General features: G+C 46.4%; 1 protein-coding gene across 4 annotated transcripts in view; it reads left to right on the top strand.

Annotated features, from left to right (window-relative positions):
* Window positions 1-12063, top strand: part of CEP162 (centrosomal protein 162) — a 95099-nt gene that overhangs the window by 71426 nt on the left and 11610 nt on the right. For all 4 annotated transcript variants that reach the window (XM_074948048.1, XM_074948050.1, XM_074948049.1 and 1 more), the window contains exon 26: window positions 11137-11271. In XM_074948048.1, coding sequence (XP_074804149.1) covers window positions 11137-11271 — 135 coding nt within the window. The remainder of the gene's footprint in view (window positions 1-11136; window positions 11272-12063) is intronic.

Here is a 12063-nt window from a genome sequence, read left to right as displayed (position 1 = left end):
CATGGTACGGAACGGGTACTCACTGCAATTCTCTTCCCTCCCACCCCCTTTCCCTGTCCCTCTTCAGGGACCCCTCTCACGAGCATCTCCTAGAGAAGGAGGTTCGCTCTCTGCTAGAGGCGGGGGCGGTAAAGGTGGTGCCGCATGGCCTAAAGGGGAACAGTTCCTACTCCCGGTACTTCTTCATCCCCAAGGCCAAAGGGGGCCTTTTTCCCATTTTACACCTGCACGGGCTCAACAAGTTCCTGGTCAAGGCTGGTTCCGCATGGTCTCTCTGGGCACCATCATCCTTTCCCTGGATTCGGGGGGCTGGTACGCCGCCTTCGACATGAAGGACGCATACTTTCATATCGCCATCCAGCCAGCACATCGGCAGTTCCTGCGCTTCACTGTGGGCCAAGAACATTACCAGTTTGCGGTTCTCCCATTCGGTCTAGCCGCAGCCCCACGGGTATTCACAAAATGCATGGCGGTGGTGGCGGCCTTCCTATGGAGGCAGAGGATCCGGGTTTACCCATACTTCGACGACTAGCTCCTGACAGGTTGATCCGAAGTGGAAGTGCAGGGCCACGTGGAGGTGGCCCTGAGATTGTTCCGCGAGCTGGGGCTCCTGGTCAACGTCTCCAAGTGCATTCTCATGCCCACGCAGAGAGTGGAATTCATCGGGGCGGTCCTGGACGTGGTGCAGGCCAGAGCAAGCCTTACAGTATCCCGATTCCGGGCTATGCAGCATGCGGTGACCTCCCTGCGCCAGTTTCCAATGACAACAGTCAGGTGTGGCATGCACGCAAGTGGTCAGGCATGCCAGACTGAGACTCAGGATTCTGCAGGCATGGCTCGCTCGGGTGTACTGCCCAGGCAGGGACCCCCTGGACTTGGTAGTGACAGCTCCAAGGGATGTGCTGGACTCCCTGCTGTGGTGGCAGTCCCAGCCTGTGGTTTTCAAAGGCATCCCCTTTGCTGCCCCACAAGCGGACCTGACGCTGGTGACGGATGCGTCAGACCACGGATAGGGGGCTCACCTGGGGGTTGCGGTCCGGAGCAGAGCAGTCGCTCCATATCAACGTGAAGGAGCTCAGGGCGGGTCATCTAGCCGGCCAGACCTTTCACACTACTCTGAGTGGTCACAGCGTGACAATTCTGACAGACAACACTACTGCCATGTTTTATATAAACAAGCAGGGTGGGGCCTGTTCCTCGCCACTCTGTCGTGAGGCTCTTCTCCTCTGGAACTTTTGTATAGCCCACGCCATTCATCTTGAGGCATCATATCTCCCGGGGGTGCGAAACGAGCTGGCGGACTACCTCAGTAGGTTGTATCGCACGCACGAGTGGATGCTCAGAGCGGACGTCGTGCTTTCGCTCTTCTGCAGGTGGGGGTTTCCCCGGCTAGACCTGTTTTTCACCAGGGTCAGTGCCCACTACCCATGGTTCTGCTCGTTCCAGGGCCACAGCCCGGGCCCAGTCGCAGACACGTTTGCAATCCCGTGGGGAGGGGCTTGATGTATGCCTTTCCCCCGCTCCCCTTGGTACACAAGTTCCTGCTCAAGGTACGCAGGGACAGGGCAGCGGTGGTCCTCATTGCCCCGACATGGCTCCCACAGTGCTGGTATACAACGCTCCTAGAGCTGTTGTTGGAGGCCCCGGTAGTCCTGCCCCTACATCGGGACCTCATCACGCAGGACAGCGGGCGGCTTCTCCACCTCAACCTGCAATCACTACACCTGATGGCATGGAAGTTCGGTGGCTAAACGCCTTGGAGAGCCAGTGCTCCCTTCCTGTGCAGCATTTTCTGCTTGGCAGTAGGAAGCCCTCTACCAGGGCTACCTATACGGCCAAGTGGAAAAGGTTCTCATGTTGATGTGAGCCCTGACAGGTGCAGCCGTGCCAGGCCCCGGTGCAAGCCATCCTAGAGTACCTCCTGCACCTTAAGCAGCAGGCGCTGGCCCCATCCTCACTCAGAGTGCACCTGGCAGCCATCTCCGCCTTCCATCCAGGATTTTCGGGGGGCTCAGTGTTTTCCCACCCAGTGGTGGGGCGGTTCCTTAAAGGATTGGAGAGGATCTTTCTGTACTCACGCCCCCCAGAACCTTAACTTGGTCCTCTCTAAGCTCATGGGATCCCCTTTCGAGCCCCTCCCTCCTCCACCTTTCCTGGAAGGTGGCATTTCTGGTGGCCATTACCTTGGCCAGAAAGGTGTCTGACCTGAGGGCTCTCACCTCTGAGCCACCGTATACAGTGTTTCACAAGGATAAGGTGCAGCTCCGACCACACCCCAAGTTCCTCCCTAAGGTGGTCTCGCAATTCCATTTGGGCCAGGACATTTGTCTGCTGGTGTTTTATCCAAAACCCCTTACGGACCCGAGTCACCACAGCCTGGATGTCCGTCGAGTGCTGGTGTTCTATTTGGAGCACACCCAGCCCTTTTGTAAATCAGTGCAGCTGTTCGTGGCCATAGCCGAGAGGACGAAAGGCCTCCCGGTGTCGGCGCAGCGGATCTCGTCTTGGATTACAAGCTGCATCCGGGCGTGCTATGAGCTCGCAGGTGTTCCGGCCCCGTCAGTCACGGCCCACTTGACCAGGGCGCAAGCGACTTCCACGGCTTTCCTGGCACAGGTCCTGATCCAGGAGATCTGCAGAGCAGCCACCTGGTCCTCGGTGCACACCTTCACGACCCACTACACGGTCAACCAGCAGGCCAGAGGGGACGCGGCAGTGGGCAGAGCGGTCCTCCACTCAGTTGTTCCATGACTCCTACCCTCCTCCAGAGGTAAGCTTGTGGTTCACCTAATGTGAACAAACGTGAACAAGCACTCAAAGAAGAAAAAATGGTTACTTACCTTCTCATAACTGTTGTTCTTCGAGATGTGGTGTTCACGTCCATTCCACGACCCACCCTCTTACCCCTCTGTCGGAGTCGCCAGCAAGAAGGAACTGGAGGGGGTTGGGCGGCAGGGCACAGTGGTGCCACTCGGGGCCCCCCGATGGGAGCCGCTAAGGGAAAAAGTTTCCGACGCTCAAGCATGCAGCGCGCACACACCTAATGTGGAATGGACGTGAACAACACATCTCAAAGAACAACAGTTACGATAAGGTAAGTAACTGTTTTTTCCTCAAAAAGCCTTAGAAACATCTTATGTTGTGGCCATGCAAATTGCAAAATGCAAACAATCACACATGATTGGCAAGATCCTTCTACTTCCAGAAGGTCATAAGTGGGATACATATGTAGGGCTGTACATTGATGGGGCAGCAGCCGTGACAGGATAGAAAAGTGTGGTTGCAACATGAGTTAAGAAAGTGGACCCAGCAGGCATTTGGACAAGCTGTATGATTCATCACTATGCTTTGGTATTGAAGAAGTTGCAACCTGAAGTACACATGGCCCTCAATGTTGTTTTTAAAATTGTTAATTTTATAAAATTCCGGGTAGTGAACACACATGGTCTTAGTACAATGTGTGAAATGATGGGCTCTGACTACTCTCAGCTTTTGTTTCACAGTGAAGACTGGGAGTTGTCATGTATGAAAGTTTTACAGTGTGCCTTTAAATTGCAAGACGAAATCAGAATTTTCCTCCTCTGCAAAACCGACCTTGCAGATTATGTGTATAATATGGACTTCTTGATTATATTAGCTTATGTGGTAGGCATATTTGGCAAATTTAATGCACTGAACTTGAAGTGTTAAGGTAGGAAGACAAATGTACTAGATACAAAAGAGAAAATCGGGGAATTCATGAAGAAGCTTTGTCTTTGGAGATGTCACACAGAAAAGAGAGTTACTGAGTTGTTTCCAGTGTTACCAGATTTCTTAAGAGCAGAGTGAAAGTGATCAAAATACTATCAAAGATCATTTGTCTGGATTGTATTCCTCTTTTGATTAATATGTTCCTGGAGTTGAACATGGATCTCTAGACCTCGATTGCATTTGAAACTTGTTCTGTAAGGGAGCCATGGTACTAGAATGTTTGCGTGAGTCTGGTACATCTCACTGCCAATGCAGGAATAAATCTTCCTTCTGAATCTCTATCTGTTCCTCTATCCACCGGGTAAATATGAGCACATTAAAACCTTTAGACCTTTTCTGTTTTCAGACATTCAATTATCACACCTCTGCTTTAATTCCTTAACTTATAATATCCGGTCTAGGTGGCTATTTTTTTCTGATCAGTTACTTCCCAATTGTATTTTAAATATTGCTTTTGACTACATTTGTTTTGTTGTTCTGTAGGATATCCCACACTTATATGTTGTCTGTCTTTTTTTATACCATCTATTACCTGTAAAACTGTCCTCCATCATGATGATGATAAATTTTGTCTTTTTTTTCAATTGAAGGCTTTGCTGAGGATAGTACATTTGAACAATGTTGCTAATGCTGTGTCACTCTAACACTAAAATCATAAATACCATAGATTTTATTTTAGCAATACTTCAATTTTTTCCATTATAAGGTTTTAAATGTTTGAAATTTTAGTAATCTTACCCATAGCCCTTGCTGCTATTTCTTTCACGTCTTCTATAACGGTATGTGCTCAAGCAAGAGGAGGTTTTGTGCTTTATCACAACTTTAAAATGTCCTTCTAGTGATGCTTAATCTTCATCTTCTATGAATCTCAAAGTTCAGCTCTACTCCGAAAAATGCCTATGTAAAAAATAGCCCCTTCTTACTCAAAAGATCTGTCCCTAGTGTGTCCTTTCATTACTGGTGACGATATGTAAGAAAGAGAGAGAGACTACTACTTGAACTACAGATTCCAGGTTGAGTTTGAAGGGCTGACAGTTAGAAAAAACATAATTGTATTTGTAAAGTGAGCAATTTGCATTAGAAATCGTTGTGAGACTGTGACTTTTCAAGGTAAAACTTCACTTGCCTTTTTTTGTTCAGTTTATGTAATAACTATTAATGTTACTGTAAAATAACTTTTAACCATTTCGTGCCTAGAATCCAAATGTAGTTAAACTGGAAAATAAAACAAATGGAGGCTGCAAATATGATTCGTCATTACAGGGGAATCACTATTGGCAGTCTTAAATGGGATGGGGTTGAGCTTCATCTATTTAAACTATCAGTGCCTTAAATGAAGATATGGACACTTTGGGAGAGCCACAAGTAATTCAGGTATTTTGAATGCTAATCTGCCTCTGAATTGCTGTGCACAGCCATGCCGCATTAACGACACCAATCTGTTAGATAACAGATTCCTAGCTTCACTAGAAGACAACTTTGACTTAAAAATTTGAGACTTTAACCAAAAGATGCCCTATATTTGGATCTGCTTCTACATGGTACTGCATGAGGATGTGAGCATACTGATATTTGCAAAAAGAAAAGGAGTACTTGTGGCACCTTCAAATCTGGATTTGTGCTGGAAATGGCCCAACTTGATTATCATACACATTGTAAGGAGAGTGATCGCTTTAGATAAGCTATTACCAGCAGGAGAGTGGGGTGGGAAGAGGTATTTTTTCATGCTTTGTGTGTATATAAAAAGATCTTCTGTACTTTCCACAGTATGCATCCGATGAAGTGAGCTGTAGCTCACAAAAGCTTATGCTCAAATAAATTGGTTAGTCTCTAAGGTGCCACAAGTACTCCTTTTCTTTTTGCGAATACAGACTAACACGGTTGTTACTCTGAAACCTGTCATACTGATATTTGGAACTGGTCACCTCCAGCTATTTTGAATTCAGAATAGTAAAGAATGGGGATGAGTGGGGACTCTCAGAATACAGCAATACTGGGTATTAGATTTCAGGAAAGCAACATGGAGAAATTAAGGACTCTAGAAAGTTCTGATGGAACCTTTTTGAAATGCACAAGTGTAGATATCTACTGTGGAAAGTATAGAAGATCTTTTTATACACACAAAGCATGAAAAAATGGGTGCTGTATCTGTACAAGTTTTTTCATGCAGTTGATAGATTTCCACTCCATACGGCTAAATGCAGTGCCTTGCATAATGACAGGTTTCAGAGTAACAGCCGTGTTAGTCTGTATTCGCAAAAAGAAAAGGAGTACTTGTGGCACCTTAGAGACTAACCAATTTATAGATAGCGGCTGGAGGAACAAAGGTGCATCAAACTGCAGTACCACTTAAAAACACAAGGAACAGAAAGTAACCTATATAGCAGGCTTAGCCAAACCGTGGCTCGTGAGCTGCATGCGGCTCTTTTACAGTTAAAGTGCAGCTCGCGGAGTCCCTCACACCTCCCCCCATTCTCCGCCTACCAGACTGGTCGAGGGGGAAGAGCTCAGGGCTTGTGCCCTGTGGCAGGGTAGTGGGGCTAGGGGCTTCTGGCCAACGGGTAGGGGGGCCCCGGGCTTCAGTCCCATGGGGTGCACTTGCCAGGGCTCGGGGCTTTAGCTGGAAGCCCCGAGCTCCAGCAGGCATCTCCCGCAAGGCTGAAGCCCAGAGCCCCGGCATGCACACCCTGCGGGGCTGAAGTCCCGAGACCCCCTTCCCCGCAGGGCAGAAACCCCTAACCCCAAACCCAGCCACAGGGCTGAAGCCCCGAGGTCCAGCAGGTACCCCCCCCACCTATCGAATTTCTGAAGATTGTCCTATGTGGCTCAGAGGGTCAGTCAGTAGCCTCTTGAGAAAATCCCTCAACCATTCATTTCCCTCCAAAACGAAGTTTTAATTCATTGATGAGGTAATTTTCAGATTATTAGTTTAAAGTTGTAACATTAGACAAGAGGAGATGTTAGCCCTGTGTTATATATTCCAGCACTACCTTTTCTAACATTGTTTGTCTCTGTGCAAATTGTCTTTTTTTTTTAAAAGTAATATGTAGTCTGTATCTGAAAACTGTTGTGAAAAGTTATTTCTTAATACATTATTTTATTATGTAAAAGGAGAGAGGGGCTTTAGTTTACAATTATACAATTGTTTCCTTTACAGTAACTCCTCGCTTAATGCTGTAGTTATGTTCCTGAAAAATGCGACTTTATGCGAACCAATGTTAAGCAAATCCAGTTTCCCCATAAGAATTAATGTAAATAGGCGGGGGTTAGGTTCCAGGGAAATTTTTTTCATCAAACAAAAGACATTATATACAGTATAAGTTTTAAACAATTTTAAACAAACAGTTTAATATTATACACAGCAATGAGTGATTGTGAAGCTTGGTTGAGGTGGTGGAGTAAGAGGGTGGAATATTTCCCAGGGAATGCCTTGCTGCTAAATGATGAACTAGCACTTGACTGAGCCCTCAAGGATTAATCCGCTGTTGTTGCATCTGATGAAGTGGGTTCTAGCCCACGAAAGCTTATGCCCAAATAAATTTGTTAGTCTCTAAGTTGCCACAAGAACTCCTTGTTATTTTTGCTGTTGTTAATGTAGCCTCACACTCTACAAGGCAGCATGGACTGAGGCAGGAGGGAGGAAACACAATAGATGCAGGGCAGTAGCTGCAAACACTTCCCTGCAAAAGCTGAACATGATGATGAACCCACGCTATCCAGCTAGAGCGCACCACTCCCTCCTCCTGACAGCGATGCACAGGTGCTGACTTTCCAAAGTGCTGGGGGGTGCATGCATGAGAGAGAAAGAGAGAGAGATGCATTGCCCCTTTACCTATGCTGAGCCCCCTTCAAGTACATTGCCCTTTTAAGCAGATCAGACAGGAAGCAACAGCTTCCTGCAAGCTCCCCTGTTCTGTCCCGGAGCCCTGTGACTGTCCTGTCCTGCACTTTGTGGAGAGGGGCTACGGTGCCGGCGGGCGGAGGGCAGGAGCAGGGGGACATCCTGACATCAGCACCCCTCCCCCCTCCCCCACAGCAAGCAGGAAGCTCCCGGGAGCAGCTCCAAGGCAGAGGGCAGGGCAGGAGCAGCATGGCAGTAGGGGGAGGGCCGCCTGAACTGCTGCTGGGCAGCTGCGGAGCCACATACCTTACAGGGAATTTAGGGGAGCTTATGGGGGGGGGGTGCCGCTCCCCTCTCCCTCCAGTTCTAATCCCCAGGAGGAGGGGCTGCTCTTCCAGAGAATCCTGCAAGCAGTGGACAAAGCAGGCAGCTGCCAAACAACCTTAGAAGAGAGCATTGCACAACTTTAAACAAGCATGTTCCCTAATTGATCAGCAACGAAAAAATGTTAACCGGGACAGCGTTAAGTGAGAAGTTACTGTATTTGTGGATTAATTAATATCTCAATGTGCTTTGAGTAAAAAATAAATAATTTGGACTGGTTAATATATATTAGGAATAATTATACATTGGCTTGGAGAAATGGACAAGTAGATCATTTTAATCTCTAATTTCTCTGATTGTGTGATTTAAATTAAAAATATAAGCCAACACTTACAAATGTGAGGTCCTAAAGCAATGCATCCAAATCCCTGTGTTGATTTCCAAGGTGCTATGTGCCTGCAACTTCCTCTAAGCATCTTGGAAAATCAGGTCACTTACATTTAAGAGCCTAAACAGAGATTTAAGCATCCAGGTTAAAAATGTTTTCCTATACATGCATTTACTTTTGTTTGCCATAATTTCTAGTGTGGTGGTCTACATGTAAGTGGTAGCAAAACATACTGAATTCAGATGGCAGGTTCAGAAAGTCCTTGACTGAAAGGGTCCAACGTGGTCCCAGCTCTGCAAACTGTTACTCATGAGTAGTTGTCCCATTGTATAGGTAAGGGTTTGTAGGATCAGGCCCTCTGAGGTTCTTGGTCAGCAGGAACTGCATGAGCTGGAGAGTAAGTGGTACCTTCCAGCCCTTTTCTTGGCAAACGTATGAATTTGCATTGAGAGTTCTGAAGGAAAACGACTGCTAGCCATCCTCCACTGGACTTCAGAAAAGCAGACTTTGATTCCCTCAGGGAACTGATGGGCAGGATCCCCTGGGAGGCTAATATGTGTGGGGAAAGCAGTCCAGGAGAGTTGGCTGTATTTTAAAGAAGCTGTATTGAGGGCGCAGGAACAAACCATGCTGATGTGCAGAAAGAATAGCAAATATGGCAGGCGACCAGCTTGGCTTAACAGAGAAATCTTCAGTGAGCTTAAACACAAAAAGGAAACTTACAAGAAGTGGAAACTTGGACAGATGACTAGGGAGGAGTATAAAATATTGCTCAAGCATGTAGGGGTGTAATCAGGAAGGCCAAAGCACAACTGGAGTTGCAGCTAGCAAGGGATGTGAAGGGTAACAAGAAGGGTTTCTACAGGTATGTTAGCAACAAGAAGGTGGTCAGGAAAAGCGTGAGACCTTTACTGAATGGGGGAGGCAACCTGGTGATAGATGATGTGGAAAAAGCTGAAGTACTCAATGCTTTTTTTGCCTCAGTCTTCACAGACAAGGTCAGCGCCCAGACTGCTGCACTGGGCAGCACAGTGTGGGGAGGAGGTGAGCAGCCCTCAGTGGTGAAAGAACATGTTAAGGGCTATTCAGAAAACCTGGACATGCACAAGACCATGGGGCCGGATGAAATGCATCCGAGGGTGCTGAGGGAATTGCTTGATGTTATTGCAGAACCATAGGTCATTATCTTTGAAAATTCGTGGCAATCGGGAGGTCCCAGACAATTGGAAAAAAGCAAATATAATGCCCATCTTTAAAAAAAGGAGTCTGTAGTCCCCCAGACTCACCTCAGTCCCCTGAAAAATCATGGAGCAGGTCCTCAAGGAATCCATTTTGAAGCACTTGGAGGAAAAGAAGGTATTCAGGATCAGTCAACATGGATTCACCAAGGGCACCATGCCTGGCCAACCTGATTGTCTTTTATGATGAGATAACTGGCTCTGTGGATGTGGGGAAAGCAGTGGACGTGATATACCTTGACTTTAGCAAAGCTTTTCATACGGTCTCCCACAGTATTCTTGCCAGCAAGTTAAAAAAGTATGGATTGGATGAATGGACTATAAGGTGGATAGAAAGCTGGCTAGATCATCAGGCTCCACGGGTAGTGATCAACCACTTGATGTCTAGTTGGCAGCCGGTATCAAGCAGAGTGCCCCAGGGGTCGGTCCTGGGGCCGGTTTTGCTCTACATCTTAATTATCTGGATGATGGGGTGGATTGCACCCTCAGCAAGTTCACGGATGACACTAAGCTGGGGAGAGAGGTAGATACGCTGGAGGGTAGGGATAGGGTCCAGAGTGACCTAGACAAATTGGAGGATTGAGCCAAAAGAAATCTGAGGTTCAACAAGAACAAGTGCAGAGTCCTGCACTTAGGAAGGAAGAATCCCATTCACCGCTACAGGCTGGGGACCGGCTGGCTAAGCAGCAGTTCTGCAGAAAAGGACCTGGGGATTACAGTGGATGAGAAGCTGGATGTGAGTCAGCAGTGTGCCCTTGTTGCCAAGAAGGCTGAGGCATGTTGGGCTTCATTAGTAGGAGCATCGACAGCTGATCGAGGGAAGTGATTATTCCCTTCTATTTGGCTCTGGTAAGGCCACATCTGGAGTATTGAGTCCAGTTTTGGGCCCCCCACTACAGAAAGGATGTGGACAAATTGGAGAGAGTCCAGCTGAGGGCAACAAAAATGATTAGGGGGCTGGGCACACGACTTATGAGGAGAGGCTGAGGGAACTGGGCTTATTTAGTCTGCAGAAGAGAAGAGTGAGGGGGGGATTTGATACCAGCCTTCAACTACCTGAAGGGGGGTTCCAAAGAGGATGGAGCTCAGCTGTTCTCAGTGGTGGCAGATGACAGAACAAGAAGCAATGGTCTCAAGTTGCAGTGGGGGAGGTCTAGGTTGGATATTAGGAAAAACTATTTCACTAGGAGGGTGGTGAAGTACTGGAATGGATTACCTAGGGCGGTGGTGGAATTTCCATCCTTAGAGGTTTTTAAGGCCTGGCTTGACAAAGCCCTGGCTGGGATGATTTAGTTGGGGTTGGTCCTGCTTTGAGTAGCGGGTTGGACTAGATGATCCCCGAGGTCTCTTCCAACCCTAATCTTCTGTGGTTTTATGATTCTATTAGAGATTAGCCTTCTGCAACACAGAGGAAAGTAGTAAGAGGCAAGAACCTTCGGGCTCTAAAATAAGCTTGGATTATAACGGTGAGCTAACATTTAAAATACTGTGAAAGGAAACGTAAATGCATTTTGATGGGAAATCCTGTTTGTTTATACAACACTTAGTAAAGTTGACACTACTTCATTACAAATAACAAATACCTCAAATTTTAGATGGCAAAACTGTTGGAAGAACTGAGAGAGGCTAAAGAGAGGCAAAGTCCTGAGATGAAACACTTCTTGTGTCTAGAAAGGAAAATCAAGTATATGGAGATCAGACATGCACAAAGAGAACAAGAACTTCAGCAGGTAAAATAGAGCATCTCTGTACTTGTCTCCTATGTATTTTGACAGCATTTGTACAAATTATTGCAGACCATACTGCAGGGATCAAATACATTTTGACCAATGACCAAAGTCGTCGTCCTTTTTTGTGCCCACTGGTGCATAAAAAATGTGCATGCAATCTTGGACCCAGTTATTTACAGGGGCAATTAAAGTAACTTGTACATTGGATCTCAAATGAGATACTTAGAAATCCAAAGTGACAGCAATTGTAGGTGCCAAATTGCCATATATGGGCACAAACAGGAACACTAGGTTTAGAAAATGAGGACCGGTGTGTTTATAAACTAGGCTGGACTTAATATTGACTGAGTTGTCTGAGATCCCAAATAGAGCTCAACAACATAAGATGTTTGCTCAATTTCTAAACATTACACAAACAGAAAAAACTTGCAAAATATTTCTCATATGCTCCTTGCACTTTCACAAAAAGTGCCCATAGACTTTCTTTACTATCTTTATCCCAAATCCACAAAAAGCTAATTAAAAATATTAGACAATTGTATAATCCAGTGGTTGTTTGGTGAGTTGGATCTTTTTTCTTCTTATAGTGTTTCTTTTCTTTTACTCTACAAACAAAAAAAATTCTCGCAATAAATATTGAGTCAGATTGTTTATTTCAATGGAGTTACACCAAAAAAGAATTTGGCCCTGTGGCCCAGATAGCAAGGCAGTAAGGAACTGCCAATGAAGTCAAAGCATAAACCCTTCCAGACCACTTGTACTTGAATTAAGGTTTCTTTTTAAAACCTAACA

This window comes from Natator depressus, chromosome 3, assembly GCF_965152275.1.
Source record: "Natator depressus isolate rNatDep1 chromosome 3, rNatDep2.hap1, whole genome shotgun sequence".
NCBI classification, from domain to species: Eukaryota; Metazoa; Chordata; order Testudines; family Cheloniidae; genus Natator; species Natator depressus.
Note: the sequence above shows the minus strand (reverse complement) of the source record. Positions and strands in the feature narration are given on the sequence as shown.